At 49.0% G+C, this 25,357-nt stretch overlaps 2 protein-coding genes and 1 pseudogene across 3 annotated transcripts; 2 read left to right on the plus strand and 1 right to left on the minus strand.

The window, feature by feature from the left end:
- Positions 1–108: 108 nt before the first annotated feature.
- On the plus strand, positions 109–638 carry EV420DRAFT_1652525 (uncharacterized protein; the record flags this gene model as incomplete). The annotated part of the gene is made up of 3 exons (XM_060478659.1): positions 109–386; positions 421–555; positions 611–638. The coding sequence occupies 3 exons, from the start codon at positions 109–111 to the stop codon at positions 636–638; spliced, it is 441 nt and encodes a 146-aa protein (XP_060322244.1).
- Positions 639–6,663: 6,025 nt separating this feature from the next.
- On the minus strand, positions 6,664–6,761 carry EV420DRAFT_t303 (annotated as a pseudogene). Its single transcript has one exon. The product of its transcript is annotated as a tRNA-OTHER (tRNA).
- A 6,107-nt stretch (positions 6,762–12,868) lies between these two features.
- EV420DRAFT_238699 (uncharacterized protein) lies at positions 12,869–13,945 on the plus strand. Its single transcript, XM_060481344.1, has one exon. The coding sequence runs from the start codon at positions 13,020–13,022 to the stop codon at positions 13,881–13,883; it is 864 nt and encodes a 287-aa protein (XP_060322245.1). The 5' UTR covers positions 12,869–13,019; the 3' UTR covers positions 13,884–13,945.
- The last annotated feature ends 11,412 nt before the right edge of the window (positions 13,946–25,357 follow it).

A 25,357-nucleotide genomic window follows, 5' to 3' on the forward strand; every position in this document is an offset into this window, starting at 1 on the left:
GGGACGTGGGCGTTGATGTTATGCTCGACGAAGAGGGACAATAGGAAGAGGAGGGAAAAGACTGGGAATTCCGAAGACATGAATCGGATGAAGAGGGCGGGGACTGCAATGCTGCAATCAGTGAGGACAGGGAGCGAAGAGGCCCTCACTGTTGGCGAATTCGAAATCCCTCAAATCAAAGGTCAACAAAGCCGTCTTCATGACAGTTCCCAAATCCAATCACCGCTGCCAGCAAAAGCCTCCTCTGTGCACACCATCCTTGGCTCCGAGTCGAACCTTCGTGACTGCGAGAACCCGCTTGGTGGAGCTCTTCGACTACCAGAACTTTTGAGAAAGCGCAACGTCATGACCTGGTGTACTAAGCTCATGCGGAGTGATGCTGATGGGTGCGTCAACGTTGAAGTTGCTGTATACAAAAAGGGTGTGGCTTGAGGATCGTCAGATGAAAGCTCACTCGTCCACCGTTCCCAAGCCCAACTACGTTCAGAGCAAGCTCTACCTCATTGCATTTGGCACCGATCAGCTCTCCATTGCGCACCGGCCAGTGCTGGAAAGGTATGCATGTTTAGTTGCGTCCCGGTCTCGTCGCTAACTATTCCTTAATACTTAGGTCAATATTGCTATGCTTACAATCCTGAACTATCCCTCCAAGTTTCAAGATAACGCTACCGGACCTTGGCCCATTCAAAATTATCCATGTGTCCAAGCAAATGGTCGGCTCAAAGTATCTGGTGTCAAAACCGGAGAACTTGCAAATGAACGAAGCAATGGATTGCCAAACATAACTGTACCAAGAATCTCTTTCCCCTCTTCAGTCTCCCGAACATTCTCTATCACGTTAGAATTTGGGTCAAGAATGAAGGTCGAGATCTTGTACTCGTCTGACACACCTCCCCGGGTTGCAAGATGCTTGTATCTGCAACATGTGCAGAGACCTCGGCCTGAACACTCGCATATGTGTGTTTTCAGGACACTGAGGCAGGTGCCGCACTTCGTGCCAGAGTGGATTCAGCGGTGTAAAGATGCCGGCATTGAATCTGTGTACAATATCATGGAGATGGAGGACGACAAGTGAACAGCACTCTTGGAAATGTCCCATGCGCAGATGTAAGCATTTTTGCACAGGTGTAACGTATCCTCATTTGATTTTACGGGCATTGCTACGTTCGTCAACTCGTACCAAGGAATGATTTCTGTATTTTGGTAAAGCTGTCCACGTTATTGTCTTATCTGTAGTAATTGTATTGTAGTTCAATGAATGATTTATGAACCTGCTATGCAGGAAATTCTTATAATTCACACTAAATAACATGAATTACATCGTCCAACCAAGAGAACGACCTAAGATAGGCGTCACCAGGAACAGGGACCTTTATGTAAGCAACTTTGTGACTAAACGTCGGGCCTCAAATGCCGCCGCCAGAAAAAAGCAATGGAAAATCTGATACCTGGGAAATGAATGTATTGATGGTGGCTACCTTTGACAGGAATCAGATTAAAAATTCATGTAAAATTGATGAAGTTATTGATGAAAAATGTTTTTTATCCCAAAAGTGCTTCTTTTGTTATTCTAAGTTCTTTGGCAACATTTTACTTTTTCTGACCTCCAGATTTTGTGCTGGCACAGCCACCCGACTATGATGTCATATTCTATAATAGGTAGGACCCTTGATTCCAATGGTGGTATCCTGTCTCCCGCCTCCTCCCACCTGACATGGAAGCTACTGTATCACTACAAAACTCATTCAATGTATGGATTCCGTATCTAGTTATGTTCTATCATCATTTACATTATCTTATAGGTGATCTACGGCTCTGCCTGGTGCTACAGAGGTACAAACAATTTTTTTCCAGCAGATTTTGCAGCTTATATAATGTGACTGTCATGGCTTACATAAGGGTCCCTGTTCCTGGTGACGCCTATCTTAGTCAAACCAGATCAGCATCATCAGGTGCCGTCAAGGGATTTCTTCGCTGAAATCGGAGAGAGAAAAGTCAGAATAGAAGTAGTAAGTGTAAAGAAATTTGCGACATACATGAAGGACAGAGTGCATCAGAACATCTGCGTTGGGATGCTGTAACGAGCATGCCGACGGAAACCCGACTTCCACTCAACCCAACAAGCCACAGCCCGGAAGCCTACGGATTCCGATTTCCAGTTTCTATTTCATATTCCATTTCATATTCCATTTTATATTTCACTTCTCCATATTAATTTATCAATAGCCCGACATCGGTAGCGAACATGTCATCGGACCCCATCGGCTACCAACCAGTAGAATACATCCTCCGACAACCCTAGAATGTAGACCACTCCGAGTAGGAACTAGATCGGACTCCTAACTAGTATATAAGCCTTAGAATTACACTGTAGATACTCAGTTCGAATATCAACTTGGTTCAGCTCAATATCTCTCTCTCTGACTCTAAGTCTAACTCTCGTTCTCCAGTCCACGGACCTCCGATCCGTTGGACTTATCTCTTACCTCGTCCCTGCCACTCCACGGACTTCCGTCCGTATCCATCTTAGGGCTTCGGCTCAGGGGTGACATTGCTAATAGCTTCGCCTACGCCCGACGCATCCCACGGCATTTCGCTACGTGCACTTACCGCCGCAATCCTATTGGCACGATCCTAACAGTATATTCGAACTCAAACCCTTGAGTTGAAATTCTTCCTAACCATGTCTTCTACTTTCACTGTCCCTCCAGAAACCAGCCGCAACTCCACGGTCAACAACCGAACCTACACCATGGACGATATCCCTGCCTCTGCTTCAAAAGAGGGTCCCCTTCTCTTCGGATCGGATTCTGCCCCTCGCCAACAATCCCATAGGGAAACCTACCTTCACAGTGGCTTCACTGCTCGCCAATCCGATGCTAACCGATCGCCTAACCCCTTCCTAGCCCAGCGATCAGAATCCAATGGCTGGGGTGAGTATCGAAGCGACCCCCCATGGAACCCAACTACCTCTCTGTTCGATGACATCCCAGGTCGCGATGACGACGACGACCAAGGTTCGGAAGACAGGGAATTCCCCCCTCACATGCCAATGAATGGCCGTGGAAACCCATCGGGAAATCCTGGCGGTGGCCCACCCAATCCAGGTGGCCCTGGAGGTCCTGGTGGTCCCGGTGGTCCTGGAGGACCTAACAACAATCCTGGTAACAATCCTAATCCTCCCAATAATGACGCCCAGATCCTGATTCAACTCATGAATGTCCTCCGCGGCGTCTCCGATGCTGTCAATGGCAATCGACAACGTACGGTATGCACCAAGGTCAAGGAACCAGATACCTTTGACGGTTCGGACTCCCGAAAACTTAAAGCCTTCATCGTCTCCCTCCAGTTGAACTTCAACGACCATCCCGACACCTTCCGATCAGATACGGCAAAAGTCAACTACGCTATCTCCTTCCTTTCCGGTGTCGCCCTTGACTGGTTTGAACCGGATATCCTCCACCCTAATCACCGCAACCCCCCTGCTTGGGCATATTCCTATACCGCTTTCCTTTCAGAACTCCGCACCAACTTCGGCCCCTTCAACGCTGTTGGTGATGCCGAAGATGAGCTTGAAAATCTTCGGATGCGCGACGGAGACCGCATCATGAAGTATATTGTCAAATTCAATCAGTATGCTGCCATTATTGGCTACAGCGACAACTCCCTTCGTCATGCCTTCTACCATGGCCTTTGCTCTCGCATCAAGGATGATATGGCCCACCACGGGAAACCCGATAATCTCCGTGATATGCGGAATCTCGCTCAAGAGCTCGATGCTCGCTACTGGACTCGGAATGCCGAAATCTCCCGAGAAAATCACAGTAACCCATCTTCCTCTTCCAGCAACAGCAACAAGGCGAAGAGATCTAACTCTTCGTCTCCCAACTCCAACTCTGCGAGCCAAAAGTCCTCTCATTCGGGCTCCGCGGGATCATCTTCGTCTTCCCCCAACAACTCTTCCTCTTCCAACCCTAAGCCCTACGCTGACAAGCTAGGCAAAGATGGCCGTCTTACTCAAGAAGAAAAGGACCGCCGTCGGAAAAATAACCTCTGCATGTTCTGCAGAGGTAAGCACAAGACCAAAGATTGCAACAAGTGCAAAGCTGCAGCCACTGCTCGGGGTCATGCAGCTGCAGCTTCTCCTGCCCCTACTCCCAAGTCCTCTGCCTCTATTGAAACGGTTCCGTCAGAATCGGAAAACTAGAGAGCAACCCTGTATCCTCCGCACTAGGACAGGGTTGCGTTGACTGTCACAGTGCACTGGAGATCGTAACCCTCAACGCCGCCACTCTTTCCAATCATTCCCTAACTGTCTCTCTCTCGTCTGAAGTCAGCTTCGGATCGGAGTCTGACGGTTCACCCATTTCTACTATCCTTCGTTTTCTTGCACTCGTTGATTCTGGCTCTAGCCACTGCTTTGTTGATTCGAAGTATGTTGAGGATCACAATCTCCTTACCAAATCTATCCCACCTGTCCAACTTCGGCTTCTCGACGGCTCCGTCGGATCTCACATCTCCCAATCCATTTCCCTTCCAATCCGTTTCCCTTCCGGAGACATCCTTCCTATTGACTTCTACGTCACTCGTCTAGATTCATCTTGTAACGTCATTCTGGGATACAACTGGCTCTCCCGCTACAATCCGTCGATTGACTGGGTAAAGCACAGTATCACTTTCCGTTCACCATTATCGGTTGTTTCTTCATCAAGCGCTTCCGCGGCTGCCGACACACATGTGCCAGTCCGCTCGGACTCTTCCAGTCCAATCCAACCATCCCAATCATCATCTTCCACCCCAAAATCGAGATCCCGATGGGCTCCGCTGCCTTATGAACCTATCTATTCCTACCCTACCATTCCTTCCTTTGGTGCTTCGGCCACCCCCAAGATATCTATTATTTCGGCTGCCGCTTTTGTCCGAGCTTGTGCAGAAGAAGGGGCTCAGCAGTTCACATTGCAGCCTTCTATGCCTAGTGTCAATGGCAAGGTGACCTCCGCGGCTCCCGCTAACTTATCCGATGTCCCACCGGAGTACCATGAATTTGCTGATGTATTCAGTGATTCCCTTTCTGAAAAGCTCCCTGAGCATCGCCCTTACGACCTCAAGATCAATATTGAGGAAGGCTCCACCCCTCCACTCGGACCCATCTATTCCCTTTCTGAATCTGAACTAAAAGCCTTACACGAGTTTATTGACGATAACGTCCATAATGGTTTCATCACTCCTTCCCGCTCTCCGCACAGAGCTCCAGTACTGTTTGTCAAGAAGAAAACCGGTGAACTTAGACTCTGTGTAGATTATCGTGGACTTAATAAAATCTCTAAAAAAGACCGTTACCCCTTGCCCCTCATTTCTGACCTCCTCGATTCCGCTCGTCTCTACACCAAGCTAGACCTTCGTCATGCCTATCATCTCGTCCGCATAGCTGAGGGTGATGAATGGAAAACTGCTTTTCGGACTCGCTACGGCTCCTTTGAATGGCGTGTCATGCTATTTGGACTCACCAATGTTCCCACGGCTTTCCAACGCTTCGTCAACGACATCTTTTCCGATATGCTCGATGTATCTGTCGTCGTATACCTTGATGACATCCTTATCTACTCCGGCAATCCCGACGATCACCGAAAACACATACACGAAGTCCTTCACAGACTCCGAGCCAATGGCCTCTACTGCAAGGGTTCCAAATGTGAATTCCATCGGGACTCCGTCGAATATCTTGGTTACATCCTCTCGCCTGAAGGCTTATGCATGTCTGAAGATAAGGTCAAAGCTATCACTGACTGGCTGGTTCCACGCAAGGTCAAGGATATCCAATCCTTCCTCGGCTTTGCTAATTTCTACCGCCGTTTTATTCACGAGTACAGTGAGATCGTCCTGCCCTTAACACGACTCACTCGCAAAGGAACTCCGTGGAAATTCGACGAACAATGCCTATCTGCTTTCAATGAGTTGAAGCAGGCTTTTACTCATGCTCCTATCCTCACCCACTGGCTTCCCGACCGTCAACTGGTTGTGGAAACCGACGCGTCCGACTACGCTATTGCCGCCATCCTATCCATTTACCTAGAGGATGGTGAGATCCATCCCATCTCCTTCTTGTCCCAGAGTCTCCATGGTGCCGAACTCAACTATGATACGCACGATAAAGAGCTTCTAGCCATCTTCGAAGCTTTCAAATACTGGCACCACTACCTTGAAGGCTCCACGGAAGCCGTTGATGTCGTTACAGATCACAAGAACCTTGAGTATTTCTCTACTACCAAGGTCCTTACTCGACATCAAGTGCGCTGGTCCGAATTCCTCTCTCAATTCAACCTTGTTATTCGGTTCCAACCGGGTAAACTCGATGGGAAACCGGATGCCCTCACTAGACGATGGGACATCTACCCTAAAGAGGGGGATAGTCAATATGCTCAAGTCAATCCTCACAATTTCTGACCCATTTTCACTCAAGAACAACTCTCCGCTTCACTCCATGCTACATTCCTTGCAGCCTGGTCTGCTAGATTTCTGTTTGAAAGGTGTTAGTTGACAGTTAATTGCGATACATCAGGAGTGTCAGTTTACATCCAGCCCATATACAGTAATTCCATCAGGATGACAAAGTGGCTTAGTAAGCTTCCCAATCTGTGTCAATGATGGCATCATTAGAAAAGAGGGCAATTCCGGGAATTGAACCCGGGACCTCAAAAATAAATCCAATAATGTCACACAACTTTCTCGAGCAGACATGCTAACCACTACACCATACTGGCATTGTACAGTTATTTACCGGTCATTGCAACACCATGGTTCAATGAAACATTTAGCCTCTTGCTCTCCCTCTGTTCATCCTTCATCGTCAACTTGTATTACATTGCTAATGTGTATTGTATCTTCATGTTCTGCAGTGATTCTTTATATGTGATGCGAATAATATTCCGAGAAATTGAGGCTTCTGTTCTAAAAATATCTATTTTCTCACGCACTCAAAATCTGTCCCAGCAACGTGTGTCCTCCATCTCATTGTAATCACCCACAAAGGCCTCAACAATGTTGATGACCTTCTGAAGAACCTGTATGACAAGTTTGAGACCAGACAGCCATTATCTGAGGTGTCTAGGGCATAAATAAAAGTGCAGTTCTGTCAAGCCATTGCCTTTGATGGACAGTCTGACAGTCCAATGTGCCTATTATTTCCCCGTTGCCTCCGAATTTTATTTTTCCTCTTGCTCAATTTTTTACTATGCCTGGACGTGCTAAATCAAACTCAAAAAAGTGCCAGATTGCTCGCAAATGCCATGACCAGCTAATGGAAAAGGCAGTCATTGCTTACAAGAACGAGCTTGCCAAATTACCCGGTGCTCCTCGGAAAGGTGCAAGAAAAATCTGCAAAGATTTCGAGGCTGTATATCAGAGGGAGACTGGAAAGGAGATCTCACTTTCTTATAGCACTCTTATCCGCCTAGCCAATGGTGGCAAAACGAAGGCACAATCAAACGCAATGAAGAGCCATCTTTTCCCTGCCGAGGCCGACAATATTGTTGATTTTGTTCTGGCTGTAGCCTCCGAAGGCTTCCCTCTCAGCCACCGACGTCTAAAGGAACACATCGATGAAGTATTACGAGCACGACTTGGTCCTGAATTTCCCGGTGTTGGAAAACAGTTCACACAACGCTTTGTCGAGAAGCATTCCGACCGCTTGAAGACGGCATGGTCAACGCCACTCGAAAATAAACGGGGCCGTGCCGTGAACCATACAAACAATGATGCATGGTTTGAATTGCTGGGAGAGGAGTTGAAAGGTGTTGACGAGGACTGCATATATGCAGTTGACGAGATTGGCATTCAACCATCAGGCGGACAGAGAGAGAGGGTGATTGGTGGACAGAAAGGCGGACGTCAATATCAGCAGCGTGATGGTAGTCGCGAGAACACCACCGTTCTCGTAACTATTTGTGCTGATGGCACTTCGACCGCACCAGCTGTAATCTTCAAGGGACAGGCATACCAAGTCAAATGGCAGCAGGACAATCCCGCCAACGCATCGTGAGTACAAATGAATACATGTTCCTCCTACATATATTAATAGCATTGATAGTCTGGGCTACTCTAAAAAAGGCTGGACCGATGGAGAAATTGGCGTCGAATGGATCAAGGATTTTGATCGCCAAACGTCGAGGAAAGCAAATGGCCGTCGCCGCCTCTTACTAGTTGATGGACACAATAGTCATTACACCAGGGGGTTTCTGCAATATGCACGCACTCACAATATCCGTGTCCTTTGCTACCCATCTCACACGACGCACGTATACCAAGGGCTCGACGTGGTCATATTCAGTCCACTGAAGCTATACTGGAGTGACGAAAGGGATACCTGGGAAAGGGAGAGAGGGGAGAAGGTTGATAAGAGGAACTTTCTGACAGTTTACGGAAAAGCTCACCTCCGTGCTCTCACACCCGTGAATATCAAGGCGGCATTCAGAAAGACAGGCGTATGTCCATTCAACCCGAACATTCTTCCTGAAGAGTCCTTTGCTCCGAGCCGAACCACGTCTTGCGAAAGTCACCTCCCAGTTCCACCTGCCACACCGGTACGCACTGTTGCGAAGCTGCTGCAAAAATTAAGCATCAAGGAAAGCGTTGAAGAGGCTGAAGAACCCACTGGTGCCATCGATCATGATACAACTCAAGAATCTCTGCCGGCTTCCTTCGATGAGACATTGAAAGAGCTAAACGAAACGTCACTTGCGTACCTCATCTCCAATGACATTCCACCCCCAAACTCGCCACTCGATCTCCGAGCTCGTTCTCTTATCGCAACGTCACACTGTCTTGATGGTGTTCATCCACAAACCGCGACAGAGCTAGAGCTCCTGGCTTCACTACGAGAGGTCCAGGCTGAAGCAGAGGCATTGCGACAGCGCCTGGTGTCCATGCAGGCAGCTAACGTGCTAAATGAGATGTACTGCAAAGTGCTGAGGACCCATCTGGCAAATTACGATAAGAAGAAGCAACAGGCGAAGAAATCTGGAACGCTAGTGGGGGATGGACTGCCACAGTTGTTGTCAAGTGACATGTTCTATGAGCTTGTTTGCGACCATGAAGAGAGGCAGAGGGTGGCAGAGCAAGAGAAGCGAGCTCGTAAAGCTGCTAGGGAAGCTAGATCTGAAGCTCTAGAGGTCTGGAAAAAGCAGGATGAAAAGAGAAAGCAAGCAAACAAGACGAAAACAGCACTTTACCAGACAGCATTGAAGAGATGGCAGGAGCAGAAGGCAGAGGCAAGGTCCAGGGGGGAAAAGTTCACATTAAAGAGACCTGTGAGGGGCCCACTAGCTGGTCCTATACCCAAGCCAGCAGCTACGGCAGTGGAGGATGACAACGACGACGGAGAAGGGGGATCTGATAGCGATCAGAGCGACTCCGAGTAGCTGACCAATGATGCCTGGGTACACGGGCCGGACCGTTTCAATGACTCAAAATGGTCCAGAATACCCACGCCACAATAATGCTGCGAAAACGGACTTGTACCTGCACCTTCGAGCATCCTTTCTTTACTGTATCTTGCTGTTGCATAGCATTACATATTTCTACATTCAAATATAGCCATAATTCCAAACCAATTGGAACTTACAGCGAATATTCAATTTTGCTGTTTCATTGACCGGTAAATAACTGTAGGTGGCTGTGCTCAATCCAGCAGTCCTCTTCCTACTCTCGCATCTGCCAAAACCAAACAAATACAACGTAGCCGTGCAGCATGTCAAGACTCAGTACTCAGTACTCAGCCGTTTACCATCTCGACTCTATCGCACCTGCAGCACTAGCTTCAAAAAGTCGCCTCGCACATTGAATATTGAACGTTTGAACCTGAACATCTGGGGAATTGCTTAAGAATTGGATCGTGAGTGACTAATACCTTCTCCGTATTTTCCCTTCGCTGATGCTCATGCGTCGCACTTTATAGTCTGTTCCACTTACGAGGACTAGTACTACTCGCTGTGCTGTCCTAGCACAATTAACACTGCATCTGTCCTTCTTGCCACCAACAAGAAGCACACTTTCTAACTTCGTCTCTGGACACTTGCAGAGGGAAAGTCTCCCTTTGGCATCCCATGCTCAATACACGAGAACATTGTACCCAACAAGATCATTATCACGTATATCAGCCCGCAAGACGAGGATCGGTACAAGCTTGTAAAAGGACCACAAGGTGATAGTCGAGGTACTAAAGGAGCTCGTCCAGGGGGAAAATACAGGAAAAGGCGAGGCAGAGTGGAAACTGAATGCTTTTCTGGCAGAGGGAATAGCCAAGGATGACCAGGACCGCGGAGCTAGGTGTGATCGCCTGGACCACCTATCTCGTAAGCCTATATGGGAATGAGCTCGCCCATCTACTGTTCATGGTCCCGATGAAGCTTTCAGCCGCCATCGATATATTATATTCAGGTTTGCGCATGATGCATGCAGTCCAATATGATACTGGTGAGTACATCTGTTAGTGCTCTACGCCATTGATCCTTATCCGTTCACTAGATTCTGCTATTCTCTCCTCCCCCTCCCCCTTGCCACGTATCCACCACACCATGACAAATCGACATCAACCCCGACCCAACGACCCATCCCCACGACCCTCCTTCAGTCGGACATTCCCTTCCGATATTGCGTCATCCCCTACCACTCAACGACGTCTACCTGTTCCCGCTGCGCTGGTCTTTCAATGGCTAGTAACGTGCGTTGTTGGAAAGTAGAAGAGGACGTTGCCTCCTGTCTGGTGCGAGGAGGGAGTGAGTATGCCTGGAGACTGCGCGAAATATGACCCCACCCCATCCTGGTGTGTAGGTGTCCGAGTTTTGGCTGGAGACAATGGATCGTCTTCCGGCAAGCAAGACGTCTGCGCCTAGACGATGTATTCAAAACCGGTGGACACACCCACGGCGAAACTTCGCATAGGGTAGGGACGGCAGGTAGTCTTAGGAGGGACTGGTTTTACCTCGACGCCATGTATCGACGTCCGGCAAGCGAGAGCATGGCGTCGGGGTATTGTTGGGGATACAAGGAGTATAGGGCTAGGGTAAACTGGACATAGTACGCACGTCGCACGATGTCGACTGTCTTCGTTACTGATCGAGATCCTTTGCATCTAGCTGTTATTGTACACCTCGCACCCCAGCCTCTCCCTGGACGACGACTTTTGCGCGGACATGACGTATCGACATCTGGCGAACGAGCGCACGGCGTCGTGACACCGGTCGGAATTTTGGAATAGATTATGGGTCTGAGTTCGGGGACTCTTATTAGAGATGGTTTGGCACTATGCAGTGTGGATTTTTCAATGTACAAATGATCTGCGAGGTATACGACTGGTATATCGGTGTTCAAAGAAGCAGACGTGCCACGCAAACACTTGGTAACATATTGGTATGACTTACGTAGATCAACCCGACGAGGAATCGTCGCTTTCAGTGTTTCCTTACATGTTTTGAGTCGGGAGCATTGCCAATGAAAAGGTCGACTCGAAAGAGACAGCAATAGGGTTCAAGGACAAGATTCAGCAAGGTCGTACTCGCCTCGGCACGCGGCAGGCACTTGTGTGAGAACATCTGAGGACGCTGCTGACGTGAGTCTTACTCGGCCTAGTCTCATTCCTCCAGTCTGACGCGTTAGTTTTCCTCCCTTCTCTTACTTCGCGTCGATTGGACATCCACAAGTCTGCCCTTTGTCTCTCGAGGACTCTCAGAACCAAGTTCCGACGTCTGACGCGTCCATCCCCCTTCCCGCCCTCACTCAAACCGAGCACTCCGAGTCCCCTTCCACAGGCTCCCACGACACAAGTGAGTTCACCATTACCATCTCTTGTCATCTTCGCCGTATCAACCACGCTCAGATTGTCCTCAAGGAATATTCCGAGTATTGGATATTCAGAGCACAGAGTAGTCAACGCACACATGCAGGCGCCACCTTCGAACAAGTTACACTCGGCCCTTTCTCAGCACAGCAATAGCACCATTTCCTCTCTGGTTCCTACCCGCACTCTCTCGCAGAAATCAAGGACCGACTAGTGCACCTCATTAGCTGGTTGCATTGATCTACGAATCGTGTTGTCCTTGTATAGTTCTCGGGACAAAAGAGAATGTGGTAGGCCGGACCTGTACTCCACAAACAACTCGCCAGTCTGTCGGTCAAATAAGACTACCGACTATGGCGTCAAGGACGGAGCAATGTTGGATCCTGACAGTGGTATGGAGCGGAAGGTTGCGATAGGTTGGCGTTGCCGTAGTTTTCAATGGAGAGGAACAAGAGGAGAAGGTCGAAGATCAGAGATGACGCGGACGACGTAGAGGGGCGGCGAAGTTGGCACAGAGGCCCTCGTTACTCGAAATTCGCGAAGTCCAAGGCCGACAAGGATGTCGTCTCCTCACACTCTATTGCCGTCTCTAAGTGCAGAGATGGATGTTCCCAGACCGTTTCCCTCTGCTCCCTATCTATGGCTCCGAGTCCAACCTTCGTGACTGTAGTCTCCCCTAGGCAGACTCTTAATCTCTTGACAGGCAAGCAGTCGAGATATCGTGACTGCGTGAACTAGCTCGTGGAACAGAACTTTCATATCACGATGAAATTCCTTAAAAACCACGACGTCACTAGCACCAAGCTCATGCGAAGCGACGCGTTGACGTCGGAGTTACTGTATATGAAAAGGGCATGAGCTGGGCTTGGTCATACGAAGGACCGCTCATCCACCATTCCCGCATTCAGAGAAAACTCTACCTCATCGCATTGGGTACCGATAAGCCCATCCTCCATTGCGAACCTACTAGCGCTGGAAAAGTATGCTTATTGAGTTGCATCCCAGTCTCGTCGCTAACTGTTCCTTGATACTTAGGCCATGCTTACAATCAGACAGGAACCTGACACTACCACCACCACCACCACCACGCCCACTTGATGGAAGGAGTCTCATTATTTCTGGATGGGATAGACAGTCTCAGACTTCCTTATAAAACGGGTTCAGACTCTCATCATGCTCTTTCACCATGACCACACTTCCTCCAGAGCTTGTGGAGATAATCGTATCTCAAGTCTGGTCCTCTGCTATGCCATCTTACATCCGAAAGTCGTTCATGACTAGCCCCCGGATTAACCGACTGTGGAAGGCCATCTATGCCCCTATCGCTTCTCAGGATATGTACATCACCAACCTCGCATTTCTGGACTACCTATGTGACATAGCACACCGCAAAAAATCCATTATCTACCACAACTTCATCCCCCGGCTTACCCGCACCATTACCTGCTTCATCGACCTCCGAGAAGATGGAAGGGAAGGAGCGGTGAAAAGAGCGTATCGTTATCTCTTTGGGCTACCGAACATTCGTGGTTTCGATGCACTGTTTCCGCATATTCCATACATATCTTTCCAGCTCATTTGGATCGGCGTTGGGCCGTATTCACCTTTACAGTTTCTCCGTGGTATACCTATTCAAGCACGTTATGACCGATTCCTGTCTACTGCCTTCTCCCCTGACTGTCCACGCTGGAAGACACAGATGGACGTATACATTGCCATGACGGACCCAGATCCTTCATTCTCAGTGGTCATACACGAATCGACCTGGTCTGACGCGTTGTGCGACTTGCGCGGTGTCGGTATCCCTGGGTTCTTCTTTGGAATCTTCGTAGCGTCCCCGGGACCGTATGAGATGTTCGTTACTGATGGTGTCCGACACCTCCGTCAAACCACGTTTATAGCTGAGAGAAATCTCGAAGACTACGATCCAAGGAAAATCAATAAGCGATTGTGGATGGCTTCCAATAGGCGTCGCGGTACGTGGTTAGAAACCCCGTTCTATCTGATTAGTCTAACATCTCTCAGGTCTAGTGTTGCGGTGTCTCACTAGTCCCTTCCACCGTTGGGAATATAGGCGTGTGCAGTTTCCTATACCTTTTATAATCACCCAGAATAGGTTTGGTGTAGAGTCGCTCTTTAAGGACGAGATGTTTTGAAGAAATACTCCATTAATTTCAGTATGGAGCTACTTGTACATGCAAAACTATTGTAGAGACATCATGCAGGTTACAGTAGTTCGGATTCTGCGTCATCCTGCGGTAGAAGTCCATGTCGGGATTTTCCGTGAGGGAACAAAGATGATGGGAGGTTTTGCGGGTGTATATTCGAGCGATGACCGAGTATGCTGGCCTCGACATCGTCATCTCGATAATCACAACGTTATATGTACAGACCTGGCGCATTGGCACGCAATTGAAAAATGATAAGTCAACAAAAGATACGTTTGAGATAGAGGAGCTTACAAATAGACATACCCGGACTTCATCAATACCTCGGATTCTGCTCAATACAATTTCTGTGTTGAAATTGTCGGCTTTCTTGAATATAGAGACACGATAGATAGGTGTTGGTTCAGCTTGCTTAGGAGCTCGGAGGTAATGGTTATGCTTCGTCGTGTGTATCATACTGCGGTCGACCCGCACATCCAAACGTGCGGAGCGTATCCTGCGAAAATAGATCGACCCTTGTCCAGTTATAGATCTGCGTCGGCTGTATGTGCTAGCAGAATGACGCGTCGCAGTACACACGAGGACCTGAACAGATCCGTCCGAGGCAAACAACTCCACCAGGGAACGAACGATCTTCCATAGCATGACATACCGGCGTGATGGGTACCGACACCATAAGGCCGCCAGGATGGAGATCACGAAGGTTGGAATCCTCGACATCTTTGGCTTCTTCTGTCAGAATCTCCTATATAGCCTCACCAGCTTCGACATAGCACTATCAGCTTTGAGGAACCGAGTAGTCGTCTCCTTCTCCACCTGTTGCGTAAGAGTGACCTGGTTCTCCATTTTCCTGAAAGAAAGCTCCGGTATGAACGTATGGATGCTCACCTTTCCGAACAGGCTCTGGTACCGGAGGAGACTCCCTCAGAGCTTCGCCGTTTTTGCTTTCTCTTTCCGCAAGTGTGTGAAACCTGACTAAGGGCTTTCGCATAGTGAACTCCGTTCGTCACTTGGTATCGCATGTTCGTCTAGTTCCGATGAACTGCTCTTAAGGTCGGGACGAAGCGTGATAATGGAAGTTTTTTCGATTCATCTACGAGTTCTGGAAGTATGACCAGGGTTCTGTGAGCTCCAGAACCTTCTGACCTGGCGGGCTCTGCTCACCGACACCGCCTCGAGTATCGAGTATTCTTTACAGTCATCTTCAACAAAGACGCCGGCGAATCCTTCGCCCATTCCAACAACACCGACCAGTGCAGAGGTCTACAGCGAGCTTTGTTGCTAGTACAAGCGTCTTGCGATCTCTTCCCAGAAAACTGTGCCTCGTGAACGAGCACAAGATCTCGGCTTTTGTCCTTGATACAGGTTCTAATGCGGCGGGGATCGTAAGGAGATTTCGGACGACGAAAGTGGGGACAAAGAAGGTATGGTTATGTTCGACAATCTATTGCCTCGTCATGAGAATCACCTGTGAGTTCGCTGATAGCAGATACTATGAGCTTAGCGCAACCATTCCTTGGACCAATGTTTTCATGGAAGTAACGCAGACGATTTTGAAAGCATCAAGGTGGAAAGTCCCCGTAGTCTCATTACGATATGTGGATAGCTCGTTCAAAATTGGATCTAAGGATGAAGGGATAGTCAGTGACGAAACTGGAATGCATATCAAGATGCATACCTTTTCAGTGCCGGTAGGCACGCATAAAGAAGAATGGACACATCCGTACCAAACGTAATAAGGTAAAGCTCGCTCTGAACGTGAAGCTTGGAAATGGTGGATGAGCGAGCCTTCGTCTGAGGATCCCAGCCCATGCCCTTGTCGTGCAAAGCAACTTCAACGAGTTGACGTAGGCATCGGCGTCAATCTATGTAAATTTGGTAGACAATCATGTCGCGGTTTTGGGGGAATTTCGACGTGATATGAAAGCTCTGGTAGTCGAAGAGCACCACGAGCGGGTTTTTGCAGCCACGAAGGTTTGACCTATAGCCAAGGATGGTGTGTATAGAGGAGGCTTGTGTCGGCAGTGGCAGTGATTGGGTTTGGGAACCGTCATGGAGACGGCATCGTCGACCTTGGATTTTGAAGATTGGCCACTAATGATGAGGCCTGAGGGCCTCTTCGCGAACTGCCCTCAGTTTCAGTCTCGCAGTCCCCGTCTTCTTCGTCGTTATCGTCCAACTCGTTCCTTAGAAATTCAAACTCTTCCGAGTCTCTATCCTCTTCCTATTGTCCCTCTTCGTCGAAAACCACAGCAACGCTCAGCAGACCTCGTACTTCCGTTCTATATCGAGATCCAACGCTGCGTCGTCCTCGACGCCAGAGTTGGTAATATTCGAGAGTTTTCACCTATCTCCTATTGGCGGTCTGTTGCAATGTTTTTTGTTCTTGGGCAGTTCGCAACTCGTGGATCGATGCGACGAGTCAAGGAAGTAGGTGTGCCATCCAGTGGTTTTTGGTTGGTCTGGCAAAAGATCGTAATGGTGAGATCATTTATGTCGCGGGATCCAGTGATGGGTGATAGCAGTTGATCGGGGACGCGAAGGAAGACGTGTCTCTAGAATCCACTCCATATGCACGCGATTCCCTCACCGCCACGACCCGCGCCCTTTTCACAAATACGGAAGCTCCGCATTGATAGCGCCTGAAGCTTAATTTAAACCCGTGAGAGGGAGAATGTCGTAGAAGACACAAACAGAAGGGACTTGCACTATGAGCACAGGCGCCGTTTTCAGAGTCCAATCTTCCACCAACATCGACGTCTGTTTTCTCCACTGCGTCTGTCACGGGGAAATTGGCATTAGTCTCGGGTGTTTGACAGTCCTGGCAAGCTGGAACGAAAGGGGCCAAGGAGCATGACGTCACCAAAACCAAGCAGACTCGCACAGCTTTCAACACATCTTCGTCCCGTGCAGCGTGCTGCATCTTCCCATTTCTTCCTGGCCTCTATTCTCTTCTTCCCTTTCTCGTTACGCGTCGATGGCCTACCTTGCATCGGCACTACGAAAGCAAACAGAGCCAGATGCGTGCGACCTACGTGAACTCGAACAACGGTGTCGTACAGTAAGAACCACACTCTTACGGGAACAGGGCTAGAAAGATATCAATGCCAATACTAGCGCGTTGTACGGAGCAGGATCTCTCGAATCTCAGCGCTAGCGCTCAGCCTTGGCTTGAGCTTGCGAGCGGAAATCCAGGACAAACAAACTATCCCTATTCCTTGGCGCGGAATACTTATAGACGACAGAAGTGCAAATAAATGACGGGGAAAGCAAGTCCTAACTTGACTCCGTGCCATATCAACCTCGACTCCCTCACTGGATGCCCGTCGATTCCTTCAATAATGATACATCCGGTCACCAAATTTACCTCCCTTCCTCCAGCCGAATTCTCTCCCTTCAAAGTCGTGAACGTTGAAGTTGTGAGTCTTATCTGCGCCTCCTTATAACTTATTCATATTTACTAGACCACATATGTACATTCGCTTCATTCTCAGATCTGAGCAGACCTATTCAAGGAAGCATCACGGATTCTTTCGGGCATATCCTCTCGCTCAGTTCGTTTCATTCTCCTCGACTCAACAGCTCGAAACTTCCAGAATTCATCAAGATGGCTAGTCCGGCGTACTAATGTGTTGGCTAAACTGCGGATGTTGACTTGTTCGTGTTCTTCAATTCGTATTTCTGTCTTGTTGTTGCCTAACTGGACGACCACGGTCCGAGCAGATAGGTCGGAGAATGGATAGAGTATACCTCTGCGGCGTCTGTCCGGTCGTGCTCAGCAGGATCCTTGGGCGCTTGCCCATTCGTACAATGGGCATAAAGAGCGCGCCTATTCGAAGTAGCGCTTATGGTATGATTAAACCTATACGTGCCATCCTTGACGAAATTCATGCTTTTGACCTCATTGCACCAATCCTTGCCTTAATAAACTTGTTTCCAATCTCCAAGCCAACATTCCCAAAACAAACGGTCCCTTGTGGTACAGCCTTTATGAGCGCGAGATGTTGCTATCCTGTTCACACGAAGACCTCGCATCAGTCCGGAGTTGAATTTAAGCTGTGACCTGCGACACTGCCTCCTTAGAAGTAACAGCTTTTCATCATCATCATCATCATATTACACGACGTTTAGCACTCTCTTAACTGTATACTCGTCCTGACCTTGGAAAATAGGAACTAGTATGTATCATTGATACCTCTCATTTCGAGTAACCAGTACGATGACATTAGCGCCGTCCAAGGTCTTATAGCAATCGCTTTTTGGCGGTGTGATGCTCAAGGAACGATGGCCTCCAGAGGTAAGTCAGTCGGCAAACAAGCAGAGGGGAAACTGATAACACTTCCAGGAAATCTCTCTTCGCGAAGTCACGATCTCTGCCTTCGCCGAGACAGGCCAGGCAGAATCGTCGATCATTGTTCCGAAGCAACGGGTGTACACCGGTACAAAGCCCGTGATATCATCCCACCTTGCTGATACTCTCTGCGCTACCCTCGGTGTTTGGTGTCTCTTAGATCTACTCAATAGCATACTAGGAACATCACACACCTTGGACACTCCATCCCTCTTCTCCCTTCTTGCGGAATGCATTGCGAATAACTACGACTTTGGCACGGCATAAGGCCTTCTCCGCCGGATATGGTACACCCATGACTGGAGCACTATACAAGCTAAACTTTGCAGATGGGAGGAGGAGGACCGGGAGATGCGACAAAAGGCACTCGTTGGTAACCAGATCATCAAGCCACACTTGCCGCCTCGGCGTGTGTGTGTTAGCGACCGATTTCACAAACAAGATCAAACAACTCAGCGTGACTTGCACTTCGGTCAGGCGCTGTATGTTGTCCGCAGGTTTGTGTTAAGGGAGCTATCGCTTAGTTGAGCGAGAGTGAGTTCAGACTAAGTTATCGGGTGAATAAACTTTAGTTCGAGACTGAGGTTTAAGACCTGCAGTCGAGCTACTTAAATACAGTTTGGGTCGTGCTAAATATACTACAAGTGTCTGCAACGGTATGGTAATCGTACTGAACCCGCATGGTAGAATGCGATCAAGTCCGGAGAATTAGCATAGCGAGATTACGAGAGAGCGGATAAGATAAGATAGAGCACGAAATCGTAATATTACCCTCCTGTTAAGGCAGTCGTCCCGACTGCAACATAGTTTGGCTTTGGAAGATAGGCTCCTACCAACGATGGTGCATTTGGTTTTACCAGGTATTCTTGTATTGCCTGTACCAAGGGATGATCAACTTCGGATTCGGTTACCGACTCTGTTTCTGACCAGGAGTCGGATTCATCGCTTTCCTCCCACCAGTCTGTGGGTGGATGTGTAATGAATGAGACTTGTTCAAAGTCTTCGATTGCATCTCTGGTGTTGTCTAGATCTTGCTCGTCCACCCAGGAGTTTTCCTCTCTCGGATATCCTTTCCATTTTACGAGGTACTTGATTCCGGTACTTCGTCTTCTTCCTCTTCCCCGAGGGGCCCTTTCTCTTCTGTCTACTATTTCTTCCACTTCGTATTGTTCTTGTCCGTCTATGAGGTCTGGTGGTGGAGCCGTGGGCTGTACTTGAATTGGGAACTCCGGTGGGTGATACGGGGTGAGGAGATTTTCATTGAAGCGATCATGGATCTTCCAGGATGGAGGAAGGCGTAATTGGTATGCTGATGCGCCATGTTTGGATAGTACTTCGAAGGGTCCAACTTGTTTGTCTCCCAGTTTTTTCATTGGTCGAGGAAGACATAAGTTGGTAGAGTCCAACCATACTTTGTCTCCGGGTTGGTACTCTATTGCCTGTCGTTGATGTTTGTCGTACTGCCGTTTCATGGTCTCGGCTGCCTTCTCCAGGGCTTTAGTGGTCTGCTCGTGTATCTTTTGTATTTCTGCCACAAATTCCCATGCTGCTGGATTTGTTCCTTCCTTGATCGTGAGTGGTGTGAGATGAGGTTTTTGTCCATGATTGATTTCAAATGGAGAGTACCCGGTCGCCGAATGTCTTCTGTTGTTGTGCTGAAAGGCTGCAAGTGGTAACCACTCGCTCCAATCGTTCTGTCGATGATTGATGAAGATTCGGAGATATTTTTCAATCTCTTGGTTTGCTCTCTCCGTTTGTCCATCTGTCTGCGGGTGATAGGCTGTGGACGGATTTCCTTGTATGTGTAACATCTCGTAAAGCTCTTTCATGAATTTGGATACGAACTGAGGTCCTCGATCAGAGATCACCTTTTGGGGCATGCCGTGTTTGGCCCATACGTGATCTCTGAGTATCTTGGCCCACCCTGCCGAGGTTAATTCGGTGGAACAGGGGACCGGGATTACTTCTTTAGAGAAGCGATCCACAATCATGAGGATGGCATTGTATCCATTGGAATCTGGTAGTTCTCCTATCATGTCAACCGTGATATGCTCCCATGGTCGGGAAGGTACGGCGTGAGGGTGTAGGGGTGCTCTTCGACGTTGAGTGCTTGTCTTGGTGCGTTGGCAGGCTTCGCAGCCTTTTACGTATCTTTCTATGTCGTTTTTGAGCTTTGGCCACCAGTATTCTCGCTGTACGAGCTCTTTGGTTTTCTTGATCCCAGGATGTCCAGCTGTGATATGGTCATGATGGATGGCGATTAGTTCTCCTCGTAGTTTGGCGTCTCGAGGCACATATAGCCGTCCATCGTAATGCATCAGCCCGTCTTCTTGAGTTATCCCTCTGGGATGATGAAGGGACGCTTCAATCCCCTTGTCCCACTTGGTAATATCCCGTAGCGCCGTTCAAATGCATTTGTGAATCTCCTCCTCTCCTGGCATGATTAATGCTCGGAACATTTCTGGCTTGAGCATTATCACTTCTTTATTGTCTTCCCCTCCTTGATCATGGTCCGCTCTCCTGGATAGTAGGTCGGCTTTCTTGTTAGCCGTCCCCGGTTTGTGATGTAGCGTGAAATGGTACTCCGCTAACTCGGTTACCCATCGTGCTTGTCTTCGATTGAGTTTTTGAGGCTTGCGGAAGTACTGCAGGTTTTGGTGATCTGTCCAGATCTCAAATTCCTGATATGCACCCATTAGATAGTGTCTCCAGTCTTCGAGGGCCAACATGATTGCCAGGAGTTCTTTGTCATAAATTTCGTAGTTCCGTTCCGTGACTGTTAAGGCTTTGGATAGGAACGCTACCGGTCTCCACCTTCCTTCTTGTTCTTGTGACAGAACTGCTCCTATCGCTCCTTCACTTGCATCTGCTTCTACGCGGTACTTCCCCGTTCGTGTGGGTATCGCTAGTACCACTTCTTCTGCTAGCTTTCTTTTGATTTCTTGGAATGCGCTTTCTTGCGCTGTTCCCCACTTCCACTCTGTCTTCCCCATGAGTTGCGTTAGGGGTCGTATGTGCTTGCTGTAATCCTGGATGAACCTTCGGTAGAAGTTTGTGAAGCCCAGAAACGACTGTAGTTCTCGTTTCTTGGTGGGCTGCGGCCACTCCGTGATGCCTTTGACTTTTACGGGGTCCATGCGTACCGACCCCTGGCTGATGATTACTCCGAGATATTCGGTTTCCAATACCTTGAACTCGCATTTTTCCGCTTTTAGGAACAGGTTGTTTGCACGTAGAATGGTTAAAACTTCTCGTACCACCGCTTGATGCTTGTCCTTGTCTTTGGTGCAGATCAGAATGTCATCCAGATACACGGTGACGTCTCCCCTTGCGATCTGCTCCTTAAACAAGTCGTTCATCATCCATTGAAAGGTGGCCGGTGAGTTGGTGAGTCCGAAGAACATCACCATTGGTTTGAACAGTCCCCTATTGGTTCGGAAGGCTGCCTTCCATTCGTCTCCTCCTTTGATTCGCACATTGTTATATCCCCACCGTACGTCTAGCTTTGTGAAGTATTTAGCATCTTTAAGCTGATCCATCAGTTCTCCGATGAGCGGGAGAGGGTATCGGTTCTTGATGGTCATTTCGTTCAGCTTTCGGTAGTCTTGTACGGGTCGGAGTTTTCCATCCTTTTTCTTCACGAAAAAGAATAGTGATGCCATGGGCGATTTGGATGGCCTAATCCTTCCTGATTCTAAGTTTTCATCAAGGAATTTATCCAGCTCTTCTTGTTCGGCTGGATTGAGGGGATAGACCTTGCAGTCTAGACTTGCTTGCATATTGGGGGTGAGTTCGATTGTGTGGTCCCAGGGTTTACGGGGCGGTAGCTCATCAAAGTTTTCCTTTGCGAATACATCCTGGAAGTCCCGGTATGCTTCTGGAACTATTTCCTCAAACGTTTTTGCTTTCTTGGCTTGGTTTGCTTTGGCGGCTAGTTCATTGGCCTTGCTTCCCATGGCTCGGACATGGAACGCTTCTTCAAAGTCTATTATCAGGATTTGGTCCCCTTCTTCTACTTCCTCTCCCCAGCTTTGCTCTGGATCCTCATCTGGTAGTACGAATGGTATTTTGCGGCACGAGCATCGGACCAATGTCACGGCTCCCGTTTTCCAGTCTATGATGGGGTTGTGTCGTTTAAGCCAGTCGTGTCCCAAAAACAAGGGTACGTTCCCTAGGTCTACGACTGCTAGGTCGATCTTCTCGTGGTGGTCTCCGATGGTCATTCGGAGTTCCACTATCTCGGTGATGTCTCCCCCTTTGTTCCTGCTACCATCTGCGTTGTAGACTGCTTGAGCCTTGGGTAATTTTACCACATTCATTTGGTGTTCTTGTACGAATGCTCGGTTTATACAACTCCCGGTGCATCCGCTGTCTACTAGAGCATCGACCGCTCGCACCTGAGCGGTGTCCAAGGTTTCTAGCTGCACGCGAACGTTGACACTCCTCCCTTTTCCTCCCTGAATATACTGTGGGGGTACGCGTAGATCCTCCATGTTTTGTAGGCACTGCTCCCGCTGTTTGTATGTCTCTTTGGTCGAGCCGATAAGGTCCAGTACGAGGTCCTCGTCTACTTCTATGAGACGTCTGGGGTGTACCCACATCCGGAGCGTTGCGAGCTTTCCCTCCATTGTCTTTTCTTGTCTCATCTTCCGTCTTACCCACTCAGCGCTGTGCGGTTTGAGCCACCCTTTGTCCCACTTATCGTTGTAATATTCCTCTTCTAGCTCCGTCACCTCATAGTCTTCTGGGTACTCCTCGGTGTGAATCACCGGGTCTTCCCCTTGTGTTTTAAGGCTTTGTTGATAACTGTAGTCGTCTTCCTCATCGGGCACTTCTTCGATGGAAACGTTCTTTTTATTACAAGTAGTAGAAGCACATAATGGTCCCACCGACCCGCCCACCGGGGAACACGAGCCCCCGGTGCCATTATGTGTTAGTGACGAGGGAGGAAGATGCACCGTAATCGAGGGAGGTTGTATGATGTCCCCGGTCGTCTTGACTGTTGTTTGCGGGGCAGCGGTTTTCTTGATGGGGATTCGTGTTCCCTCTTGCGGCTCCGTCGTGTCGGGGTAGTTGGCCGCATAGGGCAGGTGCGTACGTTCCGCCTTCGGGCAGGGTCCTGCATCGTTCCTCTCCCGCCTGGAGGCATCCCCGCCCACTACTGGCTCGGCCGCTCTTCCTCCGTTTTCTGTGCTGGTACCTACCCGCCACGGAGCGATGTTGACCTTGATCCCGTGTTTCCCGCTGCCTTGCGCAGCATGCGCCGCTTGTGCTTTCGCACCGGTGGCCAAGGATCTTGAGTGGGGTTCTTCTTCGAGCACGGTGGAAATCCCCTGTACACTGTTGCTTTTATGCGACTTGTTAATTTCATTTTGTGACTGCGTGAAAACTGTGATATTGTTCGGAGATACTACAAGCGATTTATTAGTCCGACCTGCGGGGTTCGAGAACGCACCACTAGATGAAATTAAGTCCTTAGCCGATGCGCATTTGTCGCTTATGCCGTCGGCTCGTCTTTTACCTCCTCAATTTTCGATGTGGAGGCTTCCCCTTCTTCGTCTTTCAATACTTGTTGATACATTGCACGTATTTGGGCATGAGAGAACTTGGGCTGGTGCTTGACGAGCCAAGTGCTTTCGTCTTTGGGGCACTTGTTGTCCTGCTTCCGGTGTCCCTTGTGACCGCAGTGGAAGCAGCGTCCTTCTTTGCGTAATCGATCTATTTCCATCGGTTGTCCTTGCCCCCCGTACGTGGTTCCTGTGCCCGTTTTCTTATCACCCTGGGAATTCCCGGAGCTTCCAGCTTTTCCTGTTCCCTTGTTCTGTTGACCCTGTGCTCCTTGATTCCTGCCAGCGTCTTCTGCTAATCCCACACGGTAGTTGTAGTCCATTTGTTCTACCCGGAACTTCCATTCTGCATACGTGCGTGGTAAGGCAGTTCCAGTGGCGTGTATTGCCGTTTTGATGTTCTTTCGAATTGCGGGTTTGAGTATTTCGATCATATACTCCTCGTTGTGGCGCTTCCCAGACTCCTTTGCTAATCGCTCAAAGTCTCAGAAGAACTCCTTTGCCGATTTGTAGGTGTTTTGTCGGATTCGCTTGAACTCCTGTAGTTTGAGTTCTACCTCCGCATCGGTTCGGAATTGGTCTTCGATTATTTGCCTGAACGTTTGCCATGCTGGGTATCGCAGGTAACCGCACGTTTCATCATAGTACTCGTCCCTTGCATGGTTCCACCAATGTAACGCTTTGTCGGTGAGTCGGAAGGTGCAAAATACTACCCGGTTTGGGCTTTGTCCATGCACGTTCATTGTGAATTGCTGCGGGAATACGTTAAAGTAATCCTCGCATTGGTTGAGGAACCGATCTACGTCGCTAGATTCCCCCTTGAACTTCTCGGGTGGTTCCGCTAGCTGTGGTTTCACCTGCCCCCAAGGGTTCGTGTTTGCCACTCCGACAATGAATGGGGGCGGCGTGTTAGGTGGTTGTACAGGGTCGGCGGGGATTGGGATTGCTGCGGGTCGTGGTAAGGATCGTAATGCGGGGTTATGGTGCGGGGTCAAGGGGCCTTGTGGCACAGGGGCTGGTACTGCGGGTTGGGCTGGTACTGCGGCTGCAGCACCTGCGCTTCCTGGGGTTCCTGCGGCTGCAAATAGCTGGCTAGGGTCGACATACCCTGTTCTTTTGAGAATGGATAGGTGGCTTAGATCCACCGTACTCCCACTTGATGCTTCTGATGGGGTTGGCACCTGGTACCGTTCTCCGGGGTCTGTGTAATCGTCTGGGTGCACTTGGTTCCATAGAATGTTGGTATGGAAGATCATTTCTCTGTACAGCACCTGACTTCCGATTGGCGAATTCTTCTCCTTCTGAAAGTATCTGCCCTGAGGCGACCCGTTCCATGAGATTTTGCATGGTAACTTCTTTTCTGTCCAGCGTAACATTTCCAAATAAGTCATATTGAAGAGCTCGGCCTCAGTAGGCTCCCGAGCTAGATCCTTCCATG

The sequence above is a fragment of the Desarmillaria tabescens genome, assembly GCF_030435595.1.
Source record: "Desarmillaria tabescens strain CCBAS 213 chromosome Unknown EV420scaffold_127, whole genome shotgun sequence".
In the NCBI taxonomy this organism is placed as follows: Eukaryota; Fungi; Basidiomycota; class Agaricomycetes; order Agaricales; family Physalacriaceae; genus Desarmillaria; species Desarmillaria tabescens.